Below are 24,045 nucleotides of genomic sequence, written 5' to 3'. Positions count from 1 at the left end.
GTGTGTGTAATAACATAATGACTGCTGGTGTTGCGTAGGCACTCTGGGCACTCTGTTAACACAAATTCAGCACTGGTATGTGTGTTGTTGGACAACAAATAAAAACTCCACTTATCAAAATAACTGAAAGTCTCTACAGTCAGGACACACAATGACATAATAGTAGAAAAGTACAAACTTTAATGCAGACTTCTGTACACAAAATTGCTTTCCAATTCCTTAGACTGAAACTCTTCCTGAAGGGGCCAGCCACACAGAGACCGATGAAAAGACCACTGCAGTAACACACCTGATTCAACTAACCACGGTCCAGACTGAAACCCATGATTGGTTGAATTCCAGAGCAGGTTTGACGTCATAATGACATTATTACAACAGCCCTATGACAATGTTAGAACAGAGTTACAATACTGTTGTGGAACAACGTCGTCAGCTTCCTCCTAAATACAGACAGTTAAACTCTGCCTCCAGCCGGTGGTCTTTGTGGGCGGATTCTGATTCTGGACAGGTGATGTCACCATCTCCCAGCATCTTCCACCAAGGCAGGCGACCGGACTGGAGCAAGGCATTGTGGGATTGCCGGGCGCGGGCAGCTACGGGGGCAGAGCGACTCCTGAACACGTCACAGTCGGTTACTGTGGCGACACTGAGTGAGGGGGCATCTAAGAGAGGAAGATGGATGAAGGGAGAGAACGAGGAAGAGAGAGAAAGAGAGATTGGTGTGCGCGTGTGTGATACCTACTCAGCAGTAGTTCCAGGTCGGTGTTGATCTGTGCCAGCAGGGCGTGTGTGTGAGTGTGTTCTCTCAGCTCTGCCTCTCTCCCCTGTAGATGCTGGAGCAGCAAGGCTTGGGTCTGAGCATGGAGCTCCCTACTGCCCTCTAGCGACACCACAGAGGACTACACACACAGAAAGAGATCGTTACACACACAGAGAGAGACCCGTTACACAGACACAGATCATTACACAGACACACAGAGATCGGTACACACACATACACACTCGTTACACAGACACAGAGAGAGAGAGACGTTACACAGACACACAGAGAGAGACCCGTTACACAGACACACAGAGAGAGACCCGTTACAGACACAGAGAGAGGACCGTTACACAGACACAGAGAGAGAGACCCGTTACACAGACACACAGAGAGAGACCCGTTACACAGACACACAGAGAGAGACCCGTTACACAGACACACAGAGAGAGAGACCCGTTACACAGAGAGATAGTTACACACCACACACACATTTGTTTTACTATCCTTGTGGGGACCAAATACTATTTTCCCTAACCCCTAACCCTAATTGTAACTGTAACCCGAAACCTAACCCTAAAACAGCCTTTTTCCTTGTGGGGACAAGTGAAATGTCCCCACTTGTCCAAATATTCCTTGTTTTACTATCCTTGTGAGGACATCTGGTCCCTACAAGGATTGTAAAACCAAACACACAACTTGAAGTGATATTCAGAATCACCGGGTGCAGGGCAATATGTTCCTCCACCTCTCTCTTCAGCTCCGCCCTCCGACTGTCAGTCAAACCCCGAGGACCAATCCAAGGGGAGAAGGAAGGAGGGGCTTTCTCAGCTCTCCGCCTCTTCAGAAAGCGAAGGACCTAACAGGAGAGGGACAAAAAACTGTCAAGATGAATTCAGATGCTGCTGCATGCTAGATTTGTTCGATCGCTGTGTTCAGCTTCTGCTTACAACAGGGGTAGTCTATTGGAAGTGCATGTGAGTGTGTTAATACTGTTCTCTGCAGCACAACAGCAGCTCTGTGCTGTGTGTGTGTGTTAATACTGTTCTCTGCAGGACAACAGCAGCTCTGTGCTGTGTGTGTGTGTTAATACTGCTCTCTGCAGCACAACAGCAGCTCTGTGCTGTGTGTGTGTGTTAATACTGTTCTCTGCAGGACAACAGCAGCTCTGTGCTGTGTGTGTGTGTTAATACTGTTCTCTGCAGGACAACAGCAGCTCTGTGCTGTGTGTGTGTGTTAATACTGTTCTCTGCAGGACAACAGCAGCTCTGTGCTGTGTGTGTATGTTAATACTGCTCTCTGCAGGACAACAGCAGCTCTGTGCTGTGAGTGTGTGTTAATACTGTTCTCTGCAGCACAACAGCAGCTCTGTGCTGTGTGTGTGTGTTAATACTGCTCTCTGCAGGACAACAGCAGCTCTGTGCTGTGTGTGTGTGTTTCTCCGTTGCTGGAAGTTTCGTCGCTCTCGGTGGCCTCGCCAAACCCTCTGGATCTGTATTGCAGCCTGCCTCTCGACCTCCCCGAGGTACTGCTGCACCTGACCTACACACACACACACACGAGGGCTGTAGATGGCAGGCCTAACTAAGCAAACAAACGAGCATCATTCCGCTCTGTCTCTGCTGTAACAGTTAATGTGTGTGTACCTGGGGGCAATAGCTGCAGTAGCTGTAGTTGTTTCTGATGGAACTCTCTCCTGGCTCTCTGTCTCCTGACACACAGCTGTAGTCTCAGCTCCTTCTCCCAGCACACAGCCTGAGCCTGCTGCGCTCTCCTCCGCCGCCGCTCCCTACACACACACACACACACACACACTGAACTGTCTGGAATTACTATGATCTTATTTAACCTTTATTTTGACAGGAAGTCATGCTGAGACCAACTTCTCTTTTACAGATGAGCCCTGGAATTACAAAAAATATACACATCAATACAAAACACGATCATAGATCAATGAGAAAATAAAGCCCACACACACACACACACACACACACACACACACACACACACACACACACACACCTGAAGCTCCTCTGCAGTGATCTGACAGCTCTGGGCAGACTCTTCACTCTCCTCCTGGTCTGATAGGATCTCCACGCTGCCTGGATGATACACGCCGCTCTCACACACTCCTCTGGCCACGTCTGATAACACAGAGAGAGTGTAAGGCACACACACACACGAACAACAACAAACACACTATATTTTACCTCTGTGTGATCAGCTGGTTTGGGGACTTCTCTGTGCAGCAGCTTTATCAGTTGGTCCACTTCCTCATCGAAGCCCCGCCCCCTCCATTCTCGACCAATCATGCCCTCCAACCCTGCAACACACAAACCATAAAAAACATCAAGATTGCTTTTGCAAGCATATAAAGTTAACCCATGAAAAAATATATATATCGTAACCTGGAAATATTCAAACCCCACCCCCTGACCTTTGAACCTATGGATGATAAGCTGCAGGGCGGATTCTTGTTGCCGGGCAACCAGGAGGAGCGTCCTAATTGCTGCCCCTCCCACAACAGGGTTGGATGTGTGAGCCATTCGGTACACGACGTCATCCAGAATCACAGACAAGGGGCCTTTTCCCAAACCTGCTACTAACTCACTACAGAGAAAGAGCGGGTAATGAATTTAATTGATGTGTGTGTGTGTGTGTGTGTGTGTGCGTGGTGATATGCTACCTGTTAGCTGTCAGAAGCTGATGCCACAGTGACACACACACGGTTCCCACTCTCTCTTCCTCACTCATTAACATCCTCTCATAGTGGTCTGACTGCAGGACTAAGAGAGAGAAAAGAGGGGGGGCATCGTTAGTTAGCTACGGGGTCTGTTTGGTATTGGACGTTAGATCTCACCTTGTGTGGCCAGGTGACCATGGGCTTTCAGAAGCCAACACACAGAGCCCATCACTTTCTTGAAGAAACGAAACATCTCAGGCTGCCCATTCCCCTACAGAGAGAGATATGTGAGTAGACATATTTTTGTTGAGGACATTCCAAACTTCAAAAAAACGTTATGTCCCTTACCGCCAAAGCTCTGTTCATCAGCCGACTGGCCAATGACAACAGGCTGTCTGTGACGGATGGGAGCAGCCGCCTATGGAAGGCCTCAGTGTCTCCGCCCATGTCCACACCCACACAGCAGGAGCTAAAGGAGTTTGCATATGCACACAAATAAATCAATGTCAAATCACTACTACAGATATATGACCCCCACCTTCATAGATCTGCTTGCATCAATTATTATTCCACCCCATCAGTTCTATCAGGGCCTTGAAGTAGTATCTGGGGTAGGTATTGTCCATTGGTAGTGTCTAGGGTTGTTTGTTTTAGTGCAGAGTAATAGACAACACAGATTTGGTTATTCCTTTTTGTTGTGGTTGTGTGGTTCAAGATTCTAAAATCGTACCTGAGAATTTCTGCCAACTGAGTGGCAGTTGCGTAGCCTCCTTCAACTTTGGCATAGTTCAGTTTGAGGGCGTCTCCTGCGCAGTATTGAAGTATGCCATGGCTGAACAAGGAGTTTTTGAACGCACCCAACTCTCTATCGTCTTGGACAGATTTCCTATTCAGAATTTCTTCAATGTCGAAAAATAAGGAATGATTGTTAGTTGGGTATCAGGAATAACACACAAGTGCAAGCAAAGTAAAATAACACGTTTTCAATGTAAAAAGGTTAGCTAACTAATTTACCTTGTAATTTTGAGAGAACTTGTGGAACCTTCTGCTCCGGCTTAATGTTTGTGCTCGCGACCAGTGCCCTTAGCCCGGCGTCTGTGTCCTTTCTAGCGAGACTCATCGCGAGTTTATTACAGTAATCTTTCGCTCCCAGATCTGAAGTATAAAACCATATACAAAATTGACGAGCTACATTATTCTTCGAATGAAACCAGACACGATCAAGTTGAAATCTATTTTCGTGCTCTCTTGTTGCCACAAGCACTGACGGGGAAGCTTCATTTGTTTCTACAGCAACACTACTTACGTCACTAATCTGCGACTACAGTTAGCAGGGCACCATTCCCATTCATTCTTTACAATACATACATTTTTTTTAGTTTTATTAACAACAAATCAATACAAAAAGTACATTAGGAACACAAGTATTTATAAAGAATATACAAAGGACATTTGGGCTAGGGGCGGGGCTAAGGGGTACAATATCACATTACACAAGAACCTTAAGGGGCATACACACATATTTATAATTCTAACAGCTTTTTTGTTGGCACTGTATTTAATAGTCTTAAAATATAGTTCAATTTCTTTTTGCAGGGTAATAAAATGTGGTGTTTTGTTTGTAAATGTACATTTGGGAATATGAAATTTGGCCAAAACAATAAGGAAATTAAATACATAAAATTGTTTCAACTTATTTCTATCGTAAATAAAGAAATCCAAGCAGCACATCTCTCCATAAGAGTGTACAATCTTCATAAATTATAAATCTACTGATGTCTTGCCACAGATTCCTTACATGAATACAATTCCAAAAAATAAGCAACACTGTTTCTGGGTGGTCATTACAAAAGGTACAATTTCTGGGTTTATGTTTTTTTACTTCTTCATATAGTGGTTGGCAGGATAGTATTTATGAATCATTTAAAAAGAAACGTACTTCATTTAGTTAATAAGTAGGTATGTGTGTGGCAACATCCAAACTTTTTTCCAGCCGACATTATCAATAAAACCATTCCAATAAGGCATTACTGGATAAGGAAACAATTTGGAAACAAGGCTTGTATAGCTCTATTGTTGTTGGATGAACTAAAAGAAAAACTCATCTTAGGATGCTTCCTTTTAAGGTTGGTCAGGTCTTGACACGTTCCTGAATAATGCAGCAACACCTGAGGGAATGGCATCTAAAACTATTTCAACATCTTTAGGTGTTACAGGGCTCTTGTAAAGTGATAAGAATTCCTTACAATAAGTAAAATACCCTCTGCATTTACAAGTTGTCTCACCAATAGGATATTATTTCGGAACCAATATTCTAAAAACAAAGAAGTATTTTTATACAATATATCCATCCTGACTATTCCATATACACTGCTCAAAAAAATAAAGGGAACACTTAAACAACACAATGTAACTCCAAGTCAATCACACTTCTGTGAAATCAAACTGTCCACTTAGGAAGCAACACTGATTGACAATAAATTTCACATGCTGTTGTGCAAATGGAATAGACAAATTACAGGCAATTAGCAAGACACCCCCAATAAAGGAGTGGTTCTGCAGAGGGTGACCACAGACCACTTCTCAGTTCCTATGCTTCCTGGCTGATGTTTTGGTCACTTTTGAATGCTGGCGGTGCTTTCACTCTAATGGTAGCATGAGACGGTGTCTACAACCCACACAAGTGGCTCAGGTAGTGCAGCTCATCCAGGATGGCACATCAATGTGAGCTGTGGCAAGAAGGTTTGCTGTGTCTGTCAGCGTAGTGTCCAGAGTATGGAGGCGCTACCAGGAGACAGGCCAGTACATCAGGAGACATGGAGGAGGCCGTAGGAGGGCAACAACCCAGCAGCAGGACCGCTACCTCCGCCTTTGTGCAAGGAGGAGCAGGAGGAGCACGGCCAGAGCCCTGCAAAATGACCTCCAGCAGGCCACAAATGTGCATCTGTCTGCTCAAACGGTCAGAAACAGACTCCATGAGGGTGGTATATGGGCCCGACGTCCACAGGTGGGGGTTGTGCTTACAGCCCAACACCGTGCAGGACGTTTGGCATTTGCCAGAGAACACCAATATTGGCAAATTCACCACTGGTGCCCTGTGCTCTTCACAGATGAAAGCAGGTTCACACTGAGCACGTGACAGACGTGACAGAGTCTGGAGACGCCGTGGAGAACGTTCTGCTGCCTGCAACATCCTCCAGCATGACCGGTTTGGCGGTGGGTCAGTCATGGTGTGGGGTGGCATTTCTTTGGGGGGCCGCACAGCCCTCCATGTGCTCGCCAGAGGTAGCCTGACTGCCATTAGGTACCGAGATGAGATCCTCAGACCCCTTGTGAGACCATATGCTGGTGCGGTTGGCCCTGGGTTCCTCCTAATGCAAGACAATGCTAAACCTCATGTGGCTGGAGTGTGTCAGCAGTTCCTGCAAGAGGAAGGCATTGATGCTATGGACTGGCCCGCCTGTTCCCCAGACCTGAATCCAATTGAGCACATCTGGGACATCATGTCTCGCTCCATCCACAGTTGCACCACAGACTGTCCAGGAGTTGGCGGATGCTTTAGTCCAGGTCTGGGAGGAGATCCCTCAGGAGACCATCCACCACCTCATCAGGAGTATGCCCAGGCGTTGTAGGGAGGTCATACAGGCACGTGGAGGCCACACACTACTGAGCCTCATTTAGACTTGTTTTAAGGACATTACATCAAAGTTGGATCAGCCTGTAGTGTGGTTTTCCACTTTAATTTTGAGTGTGACTCCAAATCCAGACGTCCATGGGTTGATAAATTTGATTTCCATTGATCATTTTTGTGTGATTTCGTTGTCAGCACATTCAACTATGTAAAGAAAAAAGTATTTAATAAGAATATTTCATTCATTCAGATCTAGGATGTGTTATTTTAGTGTTCCTTGTATTTTTTGGGAGCAGTGTATAATATCTGTGTGGAGAAAAATGATCCTTATAAATGAAGGACCATAACAAGAAAACCTGCCGACCCGCAGAGAGTTTCACTGGAACGTTGTCAATATTATAATTGCAAACTAACATGAAGTTAAGGCTACCAAAAGTAGAGAAGACATGCTGAGGAATAAAGTTCCACATGGAAGTGTAACTTCTTATGAATTGTTTTATCCAATTGATCTTAAAAGTATTATTTAAGGACTGCCTGTAACTGCCTGTAGCTCAGGCCCTGAAGCAAGGATATGCATATTCTTGGCACCATTTGAAAGGAAACACTTTGAAGTTTGTGGAAATGTGTAAGGGATGTAGGAGAAAATAACACAATAGATCTGGTGAAAGATAATACAAAGAAAAAAAAAAACATTCTTCTGTATTTTTTTTCTACCATTATCTTTGAAATGCAAGAGAAAGGCCATAATGTATTATTCCAGTCCAGGTGCAACATATATTTTGGCCACTAGATGGCAGCAGTGTATGTGCAACGTTTTAGACTAATCCAATGAGCCATTGCATTTCTGCCCAAATATGCCTAATTTGTTTATTAACTTTTTATGTTCAAAATTATGCACTCTCCTCAAACAATACCATGATATTCTTTCACTGTTATAGCTACTGTAAATTGGACAGTGCAGTTAGATTAACAAGAATTTAAGCTTTCTGCCAATATCAGATATGTCTATGTCCTGTGAAATGTTCTTGTTACTTACAACCTCATCCTAATCGCATTAGCCTACATTAGCTTAACCGTCCCGTAGAAGGGACACTGATCCCGAAGAAGTTTTAATTAAGGTAGTAAAGTCCAGAAAATTCAGCCCACCATACTCATAAGTCTTCATTACAACAGTTTTCCTAATGTAATGGGTACGGTTTCTCACAGAAAGTTGAGAAGCATCTGGTTTATCTTCTTGCTTATTTTACTGTCAAGATATAAAGGTAGCGCGGCATGTGTCAGCCTAGAGATACCTTCAGCCTTGGTTATTAGGACTCTTCCTTTTAAGGATAAGTCCCTCTGTAGCCATTGATTTAGCTTCTTCTGGGGTTTTTTAACAAGAGGGTTCAAATAGAGTAAGCCTCCATACTTCTGATCCTTAGTAATGGTTATGCCTAAATATGGAAGTTCTTCTTTCACTGGAATAACATAATATGAAGGTGTCACAATCTTTAACAGCCATGAGTTCACATTTATTAATGTTAAGATATAGACCAGACGCTTTGGAAAAGGATTCTATCACATTGATCGATATGGGAATTTGACTAGCGTCTTTCAGAAAAAGTGTAGTATCATCAGCCAGCTGGCTTATAATAATTTATTTACCAGCTATGGAAATTCCTTGTACAGGACTATTATTTAAAGAATTTGTAAGAAGTTGGGTGATTAATAAAATAGATACGGTGAGATCGGACAACATTGCATAATTCCTCTCTTTAACTCAAATCTAGGTGAGGTGCCATGTTTCAGTTTGATAGAGCTGTTACCATTCGTATAGAGTCTTAATAGCCTTACAGAAAAAATCCCCAGAGCCACATTTCTCAAGGGAGTGGAACAGGAACTGATGCTCTACTGTGTCAAATACTTTATAAAAATCTAAAAATAATATGAAGCTCTCCTCAGTTATTAGGTCTGAGTAGTCAAGTACGTCTAATACTAGTCTGACATTGTTAGAAATATGTATGTTCCTCATAAAGCCAGACTGTGTTTCACCAATGATTGCATCCATGACTTCTTTCATTCTTTTTTGCAAGTAGTCATTATTAAGTAGACAAAATGGACACCAGTTATGGATGAGCAGAACTTATTTTTTAGGCTTTAGGTATCAGTGTTATTAAACCCTGACTCATTGTAGGAGGGAGAACATTATTTTCAATACATCATATTTCCTTCTCCCTTAATTCAAATGATGGGTTGGTTGTTAAGCATCAAAAACCGACACGTGCTCAGCTATGGGGCAAAAGAGATCGGGTTGGCATAGATTGTTGATAACATGTCAACTATATTTCTTCTCCAATGTTTATTGAAAACATAAATGAAGTTGTACAATGAGCACTTGTCTCTCAAATCCACCATTACAGTTGTTGGTTAGCTAGCTCAGTCAAAACATGATATAAAAACAAATAGAACTAGCTGAAATGAGCCGCTTACGATTCCCCACATGGCATCGTGTCATTGTTGCTGTCTGGCCATCCAGAATCACAACACATGGCATCGTGTCATTGTTGCTGTCTGGCCATCCAGAATCACAACACATGGCATCGTGTCATTGTTGCTGTCTGGCCATCCAGAATCACAACACATGGCATCGTGTCATTGTTGCTGTCTGGCCATCCAGAATCACAACACATGGCATCGTGTCATTGTTGCTGTCTGGCCATCCAGAATCACAACACATGGCATCGTGTCATTGTTGCTGTCTGGCCATCCAGAATCACAACACATGGCATCGTGTCATTGTTGCTGTCTGGCCATCCAGAATCACAACACATGGCATCGTGTCATTGTTGCTGTCTGGCCATCCAGAATCACAACACATGGCATCGTGTCATTGTTGCTGTCTGGCCATCTAGAATCACAACACATGGCATCGTGTCATTGTTGCTGTCTGGCCATCCAGAATCACAACACATGGCATCGTGTCATTGTTGCTGTCTGGCCATCCAGAATCACAACACATGGCATCGTGTCATTGTTGCTGTCTGGCCATCCAGAATCACAACACATGGCATCGTGTCATTGTTGCTGTCTGGCCATCCAGAATCACAACACATGGCCTTCTGCCCCATTGAAGCGTGTGCTTCGTTTTCCTGAAGTTCTCAGGTAACCCGTCTTTAAAGTAAAGAATAAATAGTAACGAAAAAAGAATAACTATTTAATTTGCCATTTCATTCAAATAAAGTACAATTAAAAAGAAACCTAAAAAAAGACATTGGTTATTTTATTACATTGGAATAGATTCAGACTACCTCGGTGTGTGTGTGTGTGTCTCTGTCTTATCGCTTGAGGTCCTGCTTTATAGTTCTCTGCAAGCTGGCAATGCTGGCATCCAGAGCGGCCAGCCCGTTCCGGAACTCCTGTTCGTCACGCGTGTCAAAGGTCGAGCTTGACCCTGCACTCCAATCAGAAGCCAAGGATCTGACCTCACATAAGGAGAGGCCAGTGGAGTCAAGCGAAGAGTTCCGCCCCTTGCCCGGTGATGCCATATCCATGTCCAGACGGCGCCGGTGACTCTGGGACAGGTCAGAGTGTCCAGCGCCATTAGAGCAGAGTCCGTTTGATTGGTGGAGATTAGATAATAGGCTTTTTAATTGAGGGAAACCCTCGAGGGCAACACTAAGGCTCTGAAGACCCTGTGGTCCTCCTCCTCTCTGTGACATCATCACAGTAAGTGGTGACCCCCCTCCTCTCTGTGACATCACAGGAAGCGGTAACCCCTCAACAGGAAGTGGTGACCTCACAGTCTCTCTCAGTGGGGCGAAGGCCAAAGGTGGGGTGGCTTTTCTTTCCAGAGCCACACACAGACCCACTTCCTGATCCGCAGACGCACACACACTCTGACCACCTGGTGTACACACACTGAAGTCCTGCTGGTGTGTGTAGTGGCACTCAGGGCCTTTACAGGGCAGGGAGACAGAACCACACCCCTTCTGCTCCAACGACCACAGGTATTGGCTGACTGGGTGGTCTGACGGACCCTGCTGGTCCTGGTATTGGTCCAGAGCTCGTTTAGTGAGAGGGAGGCGGGACGTAGGGATGTCAGTCACAGCAGGAAACTCAGTGACAGGGACCTGTAGAGCTCTGAGAGAGACAGGTTGAGAGAAAAGGGTATAAAGAAAGAGCGGGAGAAAAATACAGAGAGAGAGAGAGAAACAGACAGACAGAGGACAGGTCGAGAGAGAGAAACAGACAGACAGAGGACAGGTCGAGAGAGAGAAACAGACAGACAGAGGACAGCTCGAGAGAGAGAAACAGACAGACAGAGGACAGGTCGAGAGAGAAAAATTGTCAGTAAAAAATAAAAACTCCAATACATTTTTAGAAAGTACACACACACACACACACACACACACACACACACACACACACACACACACACACACACACACACACCTGAGGTGCTCCTGTAGTGTGTGGATCTCTGTCTTCCTCTTCTGGGTATTGAGTGCCAGTGCAGCATTCTCCTTCTGACACTCCTGCAGCCTGTGGTTACAGCCCTGCACCTCACCCAGAGCAGACTGCACGTCTACACACAGACAGACACACAGACACACTTATATACATTTATTAGATAATACATCCTTTAATCTCAGATCCTTTAATCTCAGCGTAATATGGATCAGTTTAAGGCCCTGATCTTCATGTATTTAGAAATCAAATAGAAAAGAAGCGGAGTACGTTCCCCCCTCATCTATTACCTTTACTGATACGACTGCACTCCGCCTCACTCTGCTGCAGCTGGCTCTGTGTGTCCACCAGGGCTTGCCGTAGCTCAGTGTTGCCGCGCTGCAGCTCTTGCAGGCTTGTGTGAGCATCGTTGAGCTCCGACTGCAGAGCCGACACTAAGAGACAGAGGAGGTTAGACAGGCGACACTAAGAGACAGAGGAGGTTAGACAGGCGACACTAAGAGACAGAGGAGGTTAGACAGGCGACACTAAGAGACAGAGGAGGTTAGACAGGCGACACTAAGAGACAGAGGAGGTTAGACAGGCGACACTAAGAGACAGAGGAGGTTAGACAGGCGACACTAAGAGACAGAGGAGGTTAGACAGGCGACACTAAGAGACAGAGGAGGTTAGACAGGCGACACTAAGAGACAGAGGAGGTTAGACAGGCGACACTAAGACACAGAGGAGGTTAGATACTCAGAGATACAGACACACGATAATAACCTCTCACTGATAGACAGTTGAAAGAGGGCCGGGCAGTTTATCTTACTGTCAGTGTCACAGTGGACATCTCTGGCCTCCCTCTCTGCTCGCTCTCTCTCCCGCAACTGTTGGTTCACTATCCTCAGACGCCTGAACACACACGTTAAAGTGATCAATCTTCTGTATGAAACACACACACACACACACACACACACACACACACACACACACACACACGGGTGATGGTGCTGACCTGCGTAGCAGTGCGTTCTCACTGCGTAGAGGTTGCAGGACCAGAGCAATCTCAGCCTGGATGTTAGAGCTGCCCACCATGACAGGAAGTAGAGACACTGTCTGCTCCAGCTCACACACCAGACGCTCTGCTACACTGTCTACAGAGGAGGGGGAGGAGGGAGGGAAGAGAGGGAAGAGAGAGAGTGGCGGAGATTGAATTTGATTAACATTTGATTAAATAGTCATTTTGACTGATTATTTTGACAGGTTGGTTGATTGATTGATTACCTTGGCCAGCGAGCAGAGCCTTCAACTCTCCAAGGAGGTACTGAACAGTCATCACCTTCCGAGCGGTTCCCTCTGGACTACAGCCCTTAGAGCCCAGCGCCAGCGGCAGGCGTGTGTACGAGTGTGTGTGGTTGGGAGCCACACCTGGATGTGTGTTTTGTAAGTATGCCTGTACAGGCACTGGATCTATGTGTGTGTGTGGGTGTGTGTATGCCAGCTGGGTGTGTGTTTGTATGTTAAAGCAGGTCTGGGCGCTGGTGTCTCTCACTGGACACTCCTCTTCCTCCTCTCCAGCGTTACCCTCCATGTGGTCGCAAGCCTCCCTGGCTAAGGTCCCTCCATCCTGGGTAGAAACCAGCTGGCCCCCCCTGTCCAGGGATGTAGCATCTGGGGCAGACTGTGGTTGAGTGTTGGCAAGGGGGTGAGGTTGGGGGTGAGGATGAATTTCAGAGAAGAGTACTGGTGGTCCCTGACGAGAGGGAGAGCAGGAAGATGAGATTGGATGTCCACTTTCTCCAGACACAGAGCTGTCAGAGGGCAGGGGGGCAGACAGGGCTAGCCTCTCCACAGAGGGAGCACTGAGGTGCAGGCCACAGGACCTGAAGCTCCCCTGGGCAGCCGAACCTCCAACCCCAGAGACAAAGCCTCCTGGCTAGGCTGCGAGGAGAGAGAGCACTGGTCCTGTGAGAGGGGCTGTGGGTAGGGAGGTAGCTACAGCTCCAGGAGAAGCTAACGGAGCTGTGGAGGTAGAGCCCCCCAGGTGGACTGATGCCACCCCAATGATGGAGCCTCCAGGCTGGGCTAGAGGGACTGAGGGGCCTGGGGGGAGTGTGTTGTTAGGGGGGAGTCTTTGGGGACTCAGGGTGGGGGTGGAGGTGGTCAGGCGACAGTTAAACCGAGCATCTGACGTCGGCTCTGACGTTCCGGCCAAACTCTGAACTTTGTTCCTCATCCCAGGATACGACAGGGATGACAGGATCGTCTTCTGCACGGGAGCTGGAGTAGAGAGAGTTATCCATTTTTGCACACCAACACATACGCACACACAGAGACACACACACAGAGACACACACACAGAGACACACACAGGTCCCACCTGTTTTTTTAGCAGTCTGAGTGACAGGTCTCTTTGTCTGCTTCCTCCTCTCTATGTCTACCCTCTCATTTCCCAGAGTGCACAGCGGTCGGGATTTGGCGGCTCGAGTCTTCCCTGCTCCCCTGACGGAGATTGGCTTGGCCTCTATCACACAATGAAAACACTTTGGTCAATAATTTCAACTAGACATGTAAAGGTTCTGTAGAAACAGAGTAAGTAGTTGACTGGTACCTGCCGTCTCTGCCTGGAGAATGACATTGAGCAGCGCAGCACACTGATCCAGACCCTGGTGAATGGTTGTCACCTTAGGGAGAGCACAGATGCAAACCATCTTACCATATAATCACTGTTAGGTGATTATAACTCTTATTAATATATTACACAAATAGGCTTGTTATTAACTTGTTATTAACTTGTTATTAACGTTGCAACTGACTGTTCATGGATGTGTTATTACCTGGTCCTCTGAGTCTGTGGAGTAGAGGGAATAAGCCGGCTCAGTAGAAGTGACTAGTGGACGCCCTGCTCCCCTACAGAACAGAGTGACAGTGAATGGATATAATGACACTCTGCAACAGGGATGTGACTTATCAGTCCTGTGTGTTCTCTTACCTCGGGGGACGGATAAACTCAATATACTTTAAACTGACAAAAATAAATGATAATGGACCTACATCAAGTTTCTTGACTGTGCCCAGTTCACTAATAGGTTGATGTTTATTGTCATGACTCATTCCCTGGAGACAGAACAGAGCTTTTTCTGCTAGATGGGCCAGCTGCAAAGTCCAAATCTGCTACATCGTAAAAAAAATTATGAAACAAAAATGTGCTTTTTGGTCTTAATTTGAAGGTTAGGGTTAGGCATTAGGTTTAGTATTGTGGTTAAGTTTAGGTTAAAATCAGATGTTTATGCCACTCTACAGAGCTGCCTCCAGGGCAAGATTAATGACAACAAATGCCAATCTGCTCGCTAATAATAACCGAAATGAAAGCTAGACAGTCAGAGAGCCTTGAAAATTCCAAAAACGATGGACAGATGACTATTTTTTGCACATTTTTGGCGGCGAGGAAATATTTCAGTGCGGTCCTCCAGACCTCGTTGAAGACCCCGGGGATAAACGACTTACCTCTTCTTTGAGCCCTGGCCCCTCCCACCAGTCAGTCTTCCAGAGGATATCACCTGTCAGTCAAAAACAGGGGCTGAACCTGAATACACTCTAAAATGGTGTCCTTTCCCCGAGAGGCTAGGGGGAAAAGCTAGACACCACCATATGAGGCTAATTACATTCATTATCAAGACGGCTAAGAACCAGTTCGCAGGCACATTGTGGATAGCTGAGATGTCTTACCTTGTGTCTAGCAAGCCCTTGCTTTGGCATAGCTGGCCAGTCAACTGCTGTCCAAATCGAAGGAAGAAAAACGATGGTAGCTAACCAATTCTTTCCAAGAGTAGCCCTAATCAACTATCTGCAAACTGTACTAACTTTGAGTGCCCACAATGTCTGAAGCATTTTCTGACTGACTATCTAGAGCGAAACTAGTTGATGTTGTCACGTTGAAGCTTTTGTTACAGTTATTATTAGCTTATTTTTTTTACTGGCGCTAGCATAAACAGGAACCGGCGGGTTTTGTTTGAAACGGGAAGTAACGTCGTGACCAATGAAAACATCGCTGCCAAACCATCCAATGAATGTTATTGGCGGATGTAAGCTGATGTCGTAATTTCCAGTTTATCGATTGAATGAAGCAAATGTCACTCAAATGTAGCCCCCTCCTCTCCTCCCTAAATGTTGGTCTGACGACGCTGAATTCGGTGTCACCATGGAGACGACATGATACAAATTAACACCAACGATTGTTTTATTACCATTAGCATTTTTTTAAGTGTTTCCTGGGAATATGTGATACAAACAATATATTGTGTTGTTGGATTAATGTAAATCTTACTATGGAAAGAAATGTTATGATATAAATAAATATATGTTCAATGTTACCACTTCCAGTGGTACACACACAGAGACAGACACACAGTCTGACTGGATACAGTTTATTTACACAACGAGTGCAGATTAAGAATGAACATCAACATTGACAAACAGCAGGGTTGGGAGTGAGGGATAAAAGCAACAAGCGGGATTCCCTAGAAAATATATATACACAGTAGAAAAGTATTGTGCTGTTGTTGTTTTTTGCAGTTACATATTTTTATTATTTTTTTATGAAATGGAGCGATCCCTCTCGAGTCTCCGTAAAAGTTGGTCCCATGAGCCAGGAAAGATCATGGGTGGTGTAGTAGCCTAGGTGCCAGACTTTCTGCATTCAAGAACACTACATCCTTTACCTTCACCGTGACAAGATCACAACAAAGGAGTCAGTTGGCTATAAAGCAGAAACAGACTGGGACTTTTGGATGGTCAGGCAAGGATGAGACAGGGACCTTTATTTTAGGGTAGTATGGGGTATCAACTCCTGTCCTCGAGGGCCACAGTGTCTACTGGTTTTCATACTTCTCTTTTAATCAGAGACCGATTTCTACCTGGGAAACCAGGTGTGTGTGCACTGTGCAGCCAATCATTATCAGTAACATTAAACGATCAATCAAGTGCCAGGGAGAAAGGAAAACCAGCAGGACTGAGGAACTGGAGGGCCTGAGCTTTGAAAAACCCTGTTGGAGGTTAAAGGTATTAAAGGTAGTAAATAGTAAACATAGTCAATGTAGTGAACGTAGCGAGCGCTGTACACGTTTCACTGTCACACAGCAGCAGACGGAGAAGAGGGAACCTTGTAGGAGTGAGCTTTTCGAACACTATTCTCAGTGTTCAGTTCTGGCATCTTACAGCTGGATAGGAGTGGGTTAAGAACCCTTTGTGATGTCGTTATCAATTAGAATTGGTTGGAATGTTCAACAAGAAGAAACTCTTCAAACTTCTCCCCCTCCCTTCTCAATATCCTATGACAGCGATCATGTCATTTGCTGACATCATCACACAGCTTTAGAGACACATACTGTACATCACTAATACTAATTGGACAAAAAACAACTGTTTATTTTTGCTGTTCTGTTTTGCTTGTCATGTCTGCTATTAACTGATAAACTGGAAATGCTATGTAGCTATTAAATGACCAGACTGTGTTGCTACTAAATGTCCAGTCACTGTCATCGCGTATCAAGTTCCTCCCTCTACCCGACCCCTTTCAACAGTCTTCGGGTTTAGAGGGCAGAAAGTCAAAGTGCATGGTGGGTTGCAGGTTGATTCCAGGGCTACAGTCCAGGGTTATGGGAGGGTTATAAACAGTTATAATCAGCAAAGAAGCTTCATAACATGTGTAAGTAACACAGAGGGGATGGGGGGTGGGGGCAGTGATGTCAGACCAGACAGGTGAGGTCACAGGTAATCTTGATGTCTGTCTTGCTATAGAGTTCAGAGTTCAGCTTCTCTCTGGTAGAGTCACTACTTCTGAGACCGGGTCAATCTCTCGCTTTCTCTCACCCCCTCCCTCCCCCCTCTCTCTAACTGCCTCTCTTTTTCCCCACGCTTCTCTCCTCTCTCTATCTCATTGTTATTCCCCTTTATCTCTCCCACCTAGCTTTCCCTCACCCCTCTCCCTCCCCTCTACCCTGTATTTCTCTCTCTCTCTCTGAGAGTTTAGCAGTGTTATTCAGTGTGGGTGGGATCACAGAAGAAGCGAGAGCTGCGTTTGGCCGTCCTGGCAGTGAAAGGGACGGTCTTCAGCACTGCAGACAAAAAACAGCCAATCAAAACACAGCACTAAACTACAGTGTGTGTGTGTGTGTGAGTGTGAGTGTGCGTACCTGTAATGATGTCCTCTATAGCTCCATCTTTGCCCTCGTAGACATGTCTGCTGTCTTTACCGCCCTGTCGCCTCCTCAGTTCTGTGATCAGGGACTCCTGCTGCCGCTGCTTTGGACGGTTGGACGGGGACTGTGTGTGTGTGTGTGTGTGTGTGTGTGTGTGTGTGTGTGTGTGTGTGTTTGTGAGAGAGGTAGAAATAAAGTAGATATGTGTTGGTGAATCAATGTATGTGTGAGGAGTAGAGAAGGAAAGATGGGGAGCGATAAAGAGAGGGAACGAGAAAACATCAGTCCTTCCATTCCACAGAACAGACACTGGATCTGTGAAGTCAAGGTGATACTGTCATATCCATGGCGACAGACCGGCAGGCCTGTCTCCATGGTAACGGGGCTGTACCTTAGGCGCCTCCTGCTCCTGTTGCAGCTCCTCCTGCTCCAGCTTCTCTATCAGCGCCTGCTCTTGCCTCCTCCTCTGCTCATTCTCCTCCTCCGCCAGCTACACACACACACACACACACACATTAAGTTCAACTTTGACTCATGTCTTTGTGTATACTGTTGCTACGCACGCACGCACGCACACAAACACACACATTCTGCTCACCCTGTAGGCTTTGATGAATCGTACAAACACACACATTCTGCTCACCTGTAGGCTTTGATGAATCGTACAAACACACACATTCTGCTCACCCTGTAGGCTTTGATGAATCGTACAAACACACACATTCTGCTCACCCTGTAGGCTTTGATGAATCGTACAAACACACACATTCTGCTCACCCTGTAGGCTTTGATGAATCGTACAAACACACACATTCTGCTCACCCTGTAGGCTTTGATGAATCGTACAAACACACACATTCTGCTCACCCTGTAGGCTTTGATGAATCGTACAAACACACACATTCTGCTCACCCTGTAGGCTTTGATGAATCGTACAAACACAGGGAAGAAGACAGAGGGAGGCATGGTTTTAGAGCTCTCCCCAAAGTGCTTCACCGCATCGTCAAATGCATCCTGAGAACCATAACACAACCAGGATCAGAAAACAGGACTATGAAGGACCATGGTCACCACGGTCATATAACACTTTGATGTATCTGAGGTACTTGTGTGTGTTCGTGAGTGTGTGTGTGTATGAATGTGTGTGTGTGAATGTGTGTTTTCTTGCCTGTGCGATGTGTGCGTCCTCCTGTAGTTTCTGCAGGCGAGTCTCGTGTTTGCTGATGAAGTCTTTGAGGAGTGGGTTGTGGCCGTGCATGCTGTATTCCCTCCACGACAGATCCATACCACGCTGACACTCCTTCACGTCACACACCACGTTCTCCAGGGACACTGACACACACACACACACAATATAATAGGTTAGTTCCTTAATATCACACACCACGTTCTGCAGAGGAAGATAACTGTGACACACACAAAAGACAAACAGACACACACTCACCTGCGGCAGCTTTCTCTACATAGTGCAGCTCATTGTAGAACAGAGCGACTCCGGGGTATTTCTCTCTCACCACGTTGGCTATGTAATGCAGCAGGGTCTGCTTTCTGTCGGTAGTCTTAGTCTCCAGCAGCTGGGAGGGACACACACATTACCTTCTGGTGTGTATTTGACATTCAAAAGTGTAAATCAAGCTTATTATGTGTGTGTTACGTATCACAACATATGTATATTAGGTGGTGTGTGTTAGAATCAGAAGGTTGGTATTAGATATAAGAAAGAGTGTGTTGGGTAGTGTGTACTGGGTATTAGAAAGAGTGTGTTGGGTAGTGTGTATTAGGTATTAGAAAGAGTGTTGGGTAGTGTGTATTAGGTATTAGAAAGAGTGTTGGGTAGTGTGTATTAAGTAATAGAAAGTGTGTGTTGGGTAGTGCGTATTAAAAATAGTGTGTTGGGTAATGTGTATTAGGTAATAGAAAGAGTGTTGGGTAGTGTGTATTAGGTAATAGAAAGTGTGTGTTGGGTAGTGCGTATTAAAAATAGTGTGTTGGGTAATGTGTATTAGGTAATAGAAAGAGTGTGTTGGGTAGTGTGTATTAAGTAATAGAAAGTGTGTGTTGGGTAATGTGTATTAGGTATTAGAAAGAGTGTTGGGTAGTGTGTATTAGGTATTAGAAAGAGTGTTGGGTAGTGTGTATTAGGTATTAGAAAGGGAGTGTTGGTTAGTGTCTATTAGGTATAAGAAAGATAGTGTTGGGTAGTGTGTATTAAGTAATAGAAAGAGTGTGTTGGGTAGTGCGTATTAAAAATAGTGTGTTGGGTAATGTGTATTAGGTAATAGAAAGAGTGTGTTGGGTAGTGTGTATTAAGTAATAGAAAGTGTGTGTTGGGTAGTGCGTATTAAAAATAGTGTGTTGGGTAGTGTGTATTAGGTAATAGAAATAGTGTGTTGGGTAATGTGTATTAGGTAATAGAAAGAGTGTGTTTGGTAGTGTGTATGAGGTAATAGAAAGAGAGTGTTGGGTAGTGTATATTAGGTAATAGAAAGAGTGTGTTGGGTTGTGTGTATTAGAAAGAATGTGTTGGGTAATGTGTACTAGATATTAGAAAGAGTGTTGGGTAGTGTGTATTAAGTAATAGAAAGAGTGTGTTGGGTAGTGTGTATTAGAAAGAGTGTGTTGGGTAATGTGTACTAGATAGTAGAAAGAGTGTTGGGTAGTGTGTATTAGGTATAAGAAAGATAGTGTTGGGTAGTGTGTATTAAGTAATAGAAAGAGTGTGTTGGGTAATGTGTATTAGAAAGAGTGTGTTGGGTAATGTGTACTAGATATTAGAAAGAGTGTTGGGTAGTGTGTATTAAGTAATAGAAAGAGTGTGTTGGGTAGTGTGTATTAGAAAGAGTGTGTTGGGTAATGTGTACTAGATATTAGAAAGAGTGTTGGGTAGTGTGTATTAGGTCATAGAAAGAGTGTGTTGGGTAGTGTGTATTAGGTAATAGAAAGAGTGTGTTGGGTAGTGCGTATTAAAAATAGTGTGTTGGGTAATGTGTATGAGGTAATAAAAAGAGTGTGTTGGGTAGTGTGTATTAGGTAATAGAAAGAGTGTGTTGGGTCGTGTGTATTAGGTATTAGAAAGACTGTGTTGTGTAGTGTGTATTAGGTCATAGAAAGAGTGTGTTGTGTAGTGTGTATTAGGTCATAGAAAGAGTGTGTTGGGTAGTGTGTATTAAGTAATAGAAAGAGTGTGTTGGGTAGTGCGTATTAGGTCATAGAAAGAGTGTGTTGGGTAGTGTGTATTAGAAAGAGTGTGTTGGGTAGTGTGTACTAGGTATTAGAAAGAGTGTGTTGGGTCGTGTGTATTAGGTATAAGAAAGAGTGTGTTTGGTAGTGTGTATTAGAAAGAGTGTGTTGGGTAGTGTGTATTAGAAAGGGAGTGTTGGGTAGTGTGTATGAGGTAATAGAAAGAGTGTGTTGGGTAGTGTGTATTAGGTAATAGAAAGAGTGTGTTGGGTCGTGTGTATTAGGTATTAGAAAGAGTGTGTTGTGTAGTGTGTATTAGGTCATAGAAAGAGTGTGTTGTGTAGTGTGTATTAGAAAGAGTGTGTTGGGTAGTGTGTATGAGGTAATAGAAAGAGTGTGTTGGGTAGTGTGTACTAGAAAGAGTGTGTTGGGTAATGTGTATTAGGTCATAGAAAGAGTGTGTTTGGTAGTGTGTATTAGAAAGAGTGTGTTGGGTAGTGTGTATTAGAAAGGGAGTGTTGGGTAATGTGTATTAGGTCATAGAAAAAGTGTGTTGGGTAGTGTGTATTAGAAAGAGTGTGTTGGGTAGTGTGTATTAGGTAATAGAAAGAGTGTGTTTGGTAGTGTGTATTAGGTATTAGAAAGAGTGTGTTGTGTAGTGTGTATTAGGTCATAGAAAGAGTGTGTTGAGTAGTGTGTACTAGAAAGAGTGTGTTGGGTAATGTGTATTAGGTCATAGAAAGAGTGTGTTGAGTAGTGTGTACTAGAAAGAGTGTGTTGGGTAATGTGTATTAGGTCATAGAAAGAGTATGTTTGGTAGTGTGTACTAGAAAGAGTGTTGGGTAGTGTGTATTAGGTATTAGAAAGGGAGTGTTGTGTAGTGTGTATTAGGTATAAGAAAGATAGTGTTGGGTAGTGTATATTAAGTAATAGAAAGAGTGTGTTGGGTAGTGTGTATTAGAAAGAGTGTGTTGGGTAATGTGTATTAGGTAATAGAAAGAGTGTGTTGGGTCGTGTGTATTAGGTATTAGAAAGAGTGTGTTGGGTAGTGTGTATTAGAAAGAGTGTGTTGGGTAATGTGTATTAGGTCATAGAAAGAGTGTGTTGGGTCGTGTGTATTAGGTATTAGAAAGAGTGTGTTGGGTAGTGTGTATTAGAAAGAGTGTGTTGGGTAATGTGTATTAGGTCATAGAAAGAGTGTGTTGGGTCGTGTGTATTAGGTATTAGAAAGAGTGTGTTGGGTAGTGTGTATTAGAAAGAGTGTGTTGGGTAATGTGTACTAGATATTAGAAAGAGTGTTGGGTAGTGTGTATTAGGTAATAGAAAGAGTGTGTTTGGTAGTGTGTATGAGGTAATAGAAAGAGTGTGTTTGGTAGTGTGTATTAGGTAATAGAAAGAGTGTGTTGGGTCGTGTGTATTAGGTATTAGAAAGAGTGTGTTGTGTAGTGTGTATTAGGTAATAGAAAGAGTGTGTTGTGTACTGTGTATTAAGTAATAGAAAGAGTGTGTTGGGTCGTGTGTATTAGGTAATAGAAAGAGTGTGTTGGGTCGTGTGTATTAGGTATTAGAAAGAGTGTGTTGTGTAGTGTGTATTAGGTCATAGAAAGAGTGTGTTGGGTAGTGTGTATTAGAAAGAGTGTGTTGGGTAGTGTGTACTAGTTATTAGAAAGAGTGTGTTGGGTAGTGTGTACTAGGTATTAGAAAGAGTGTGTTGGTAGTGTGTACTAGGTATTAGAAAGAGTGTTGGGTAGTGTGTATTAGGTATTAGAAAGAGTGTGTTGGGTAGTGCATATTACAAATACTGTGTTGGGTAATGTGTATTAGAAAGAGTGTTGGGTAGTGTGTGTGTTTTACCAGGTCTAAACTCTGCAGCTTGAATCCGTACACCGCTCCTCTCTTACTGCTGTTCATATAGTTCCCCAGAGCCAGGATAATCTGAGAAACACACACACAGTTACAACACTGATACTGAGACAGAGACAGAGACAGAGAGACAGAGACAGAGAGTCAGAGAGAGAGATACAGACACAGAGAGACAAAGACAGAGACAGAGAGACAGAGAGAGACAGACACAGAGAGACAGAGACAGAGAGACAGACACAGAGACAGAGAGAGAGAGAGAGAGAGAGAGAGAGAGAGAGAGAGAGAGAGACAGAGAGAGAGACAGAGAGAGAGACAGAGACAGAGATAGACCAAAAAGAGAGAGCGACAGAGAGACCAAAAAGCGAGAGAGAGAGAGATAGTGAGAGAGAGACAAAGACAGAGACAGAGAGAGACCAAAAAGAGAGAGAGAGACAGAAAGACTAAAAGAGAGAGAAACAAAAAGAGCGAGACAGAGCGAGAGAGAGAGACAGAGAGAGAGAACACACTCACCTCTAGAATCTTCTTGAGTTTCTGGGAGGACTTGATGGACACAGAAGCAGCGATGATTGCGTGGAGTTGCTTTGGACAGAAACCAAACCAACAATCCAGTTATTATAGAATGTTATTATGTTATGTGTGTTATGAGTGGACCTGCAACAGTATGTGTGTTCAGACAGAGTATATCACTGTGTGTGTGTGTGTGTGTGTGTGTGTGTGTGTGTGTGTGTGTGTGTGTGTGTGTGTGTGTGTTTGTCGTTTTACTTGTGGACCAAGGAGAATAGTAAACCAAGGAGAATAGTAAACCAAGGAGTATAGTAAACAAAGGAGAACAGTAAACCAAGGAGAACAGTAAACCAAGGAGAATAGTAAACCAAGGAGAATAGTAAACCAAGGAGAACAGTAAACCAAGGAGAACAGTAAACCAAGGAGAATAGTAAACCAAGGAGAATAGTAAACCAAGGAGAACAGTAAACCAAGGAGAACAGTAAACCAAGGAGAATAGTAAACCAAGGAGAATAGTAAACCAAGGAGAATAGTAAACCAAGGAGAACAGTAAACCAAGGAGAATAGTAAACCAAGGAGAATAGTAAACCAAGGAGAATAGTAAACCAAGGAGAACAGTAAACCAAGGAGAACAGTAAACCAAGGAGAATAGTAAACCAAGGAGAACAGTAAAGCAAGGAGAACAGTAAACCAAGGAAAACAGTAAACCAAGGAGAATAGTAAACCAAGGAGAATAGTAAACCAAGGAGAACAGTAAACCAAGGAGAACAGTAAACCAAGGAGAACAGTAAACCAA

General features: G+C 44.2%; 4 protein-coding genes across 6 annotated transcripts in view; all 4 read right to left on the bottom strand.

The window, feature by feature from the left end:
- Positions 1–157: 157 nt before the first annotated feature.
- On the bottom strand, positions 158–4,763 carry LOC110527239 (IQ calmodulin-binding motif-containing protein 1-like). 3 transcript variants are annotated; one of them, XM_036951333.1, is made up of 14 exons: positions 4,458–4,763; positions 4,174–4,342; positions 3,792–3,912; positions 3,621–3,714; positions 3,447–3,546; positions 3,198–3,370; positions 2,971–3,083; positions 2,783–2,904; positions 2,407–2,549; positions 2,199–2,302; positions 1,854–1,898; positions 1,482–1,619; positions 743–899; positions 158–662 (listed from the first exon to the last, which is right to left on the bottom strand). In XM_036951333.1, exons 1-14 carry the CDS (start codon positions 4,561–4,563, stop codon positions 430–432), a joined length of 1,818 nt encoding a protein of 605 aa, XP_036807228.1. In that variant the 5' UTR covers positions 4,564–4,763; the 3' UTR covers positions 158–429. The 3 variants fall into 3 exon arrangements, with proteins under 3 accessions (XP_036807228.1, XP_036807229.1, XP_036807227.1); XM_036951334.1 differs by lacking the exon at positions 1,854–1,898 and having other exon boundaries at positions 1,509–1,619; positions 2,154–2,302; XM_036951332.1 differs by lacking the exon at positions 1,854–1,898 and having other exon boundaries at positions 2,154–2,302; positions 4,458–4,762.
- A 4,630-nt stretch (positions 4,764–9,393) lies between these two features.
- Positions 9,394–13,434, bottom strand: LOC110527236 (coiled-coil domain-containing protein 14). The gene is made up of 7 exons (XM_036951339.1): positions 12,787–13,434; positions 12,518–12,656; positions 12,332–12,414; positions 11,811–11,954; positions 11,506–11,638; positions 10,825–11,193; positions 9,394–10,788 (listed from the first exon to the last, which is right to left on the bottom strand). The coding sequence occupies exons 1-7, from the start codon at positions 13,091–13,093 to the stop codon at positions 10,389–10,391; spliced, it is 1,575 nt and encodes a 524-aa protein (XP_036807234.1). The 5' UTR covers positions 13,094–13,434; the 3' UTR covers positions 9,394–10,388.
- Positions 13,428–15,598, bottom strand: LOC118941035. Its single transcript, XM_036951371.1, has 6 exons — positions 15,232–15,598; positions 15,010–15,062; positions 14,340–14,412; positions 14,114–14,186; positions 13,883–14,026; positions 13,428–13,782 (listed from the first exon to the last, which is right to left on the bottom strand). The coding sequence occupies exons 1-6, from the start codon at positions 15,259–15,261 to the stop codon at positions 13,439–13,441; spliced, it is 717 nt and encodes a 238-aa protein (XP_036807266.1). The 5' UTR covers positions 15,262–15,598; the 3' UTR covers positions 13,428–13,438.
- A 315-nt stretch (positions 15,599–15,913) lies between these two features.
- Positions 15,914–24,045, bottom strand: part of LOC110528736 (formin-like protein 2) — a 29,526-nt gene continuing 21,394 nt past the window's right edge. Inside the window, exons 18-25 of the mRNA XM_036951410.1 lie at positions 23,256–23,324; positions 22,737–22,817; positions 19,147–19,276; positions 18,871–19,034; positions 18,615–18,716; positions 18,094–18,192; positions 17,697–17,826; positions 15,914–17,618 (exon numbers count right to left, since the gene is read on the bottom strand). Of these exons, the coding sequence (XP_036807305.1) occupies positions 17,539–17,618; positions 17,697–17,826; positions 18,094–18,192; positions 18,615–18,716; positions 18,871–19,034; positions 19,147–19,276; positions 22,737–22,817; positions 23,256–23,324 (855 nt within the window). The 3' untranslated portion in view covers positions 15,914–17,538. The remainder of the gene's footprint in view (positions 17,619–17,696; positions 17,827–18,093; positions 18,193–18,614; positions 18,717–18,870; positions 19,035–19,146; positions 19,277–22,736; positions 22,818–23,255; positions 23,325–24,045) is intronic.

This window comes from Oncorhynchus mykiss, chromosome 18 (genome assembly GCF_013265735.2).
Source record: "Oncorhynchus mykiss isolate Arlee chromosome 18, USDA_OmykA_1.1, whole genome shotgun sequence".
Lineage (NCBI taxonomy): Eukaryota > Metazoa > Chordata > Actinopteri > Salmoniformes > Salmonidae > Oncorhynchus > Oncorhynchus mykiss.
Note: the sequence above shows the minus strand (reverse complement) of the source record. Positions and strands in the feature narration are given on the sequence as shown.

Excerpts from the sequence above, each read along its gene's own strand:
- LOC110527239 (XM_036951333.1), bottom strand. The coding sequence starts at position 4,563 with ATGAGTCTCGCTAGAAAGGACACAGACGCCGGGCTAAGGGCACTGGTC. Across the intron at positions 2,303-2,406 it reads ACTGCAGCTATTGCCCCCAG|GTCAGGTGCAGCAGTACCTC; the intron begins GTACACACACAT and ends GTGTGTGTGTAG. Across the intron at positions 663-742 it reads CGACCTGGAACTACTGCTGA|ATGCCCCCTCACTCAGTGTC; the intron begins GTAGGTATCACA and ends TTCCTCTCTTAG.
- LOC110527236 (XM_036951339.1), bottom strand. The coding sequence starts at position 13,093 with ATGGAGGGTAACGCTGGAGAGGAGGAAGAGGAGTGTCCAGTGAGAGAC. Across the intron at positions 12,657-12,786 it reads GGCTCTGCTCGCTGGCCAAG|ACAGTGTAGCAGAGCGTCTG; the intron begins GTAATCAATCAA and ends CCTCCTCTGTAG. Across the intron at positions 11,955-12,331 it reads TGTCCACTGTGACACTGACA|TGTCGGCTCTGCAGTCGGAG; the intron begins GTAAGATAAACT and ends TCTGTCTCTTAG.
- LOC118941035 (XM_036951371.1), bottom strand. The coding sequence starts at position 15,261 with ATGCCAAAGCAAGGGCTTGCTAGACACAAG. Across the intron at positions 14,413-15,009 it reads GGCCAGGGCTCAAAGAAGAG|GGGAGCAGGGCGTCCACTAG; the intron begins GTAAGTCGTTTA and ends TCTGTTCTGTAG. Across the intron at positions 13,783-13,882 it reads TCAGACTGCTAAAAAAACAG|CTCCCGTGCAGAAGACGATC; the intron begins GTGGGACCTGTG and ends TCTCTACTCCAG.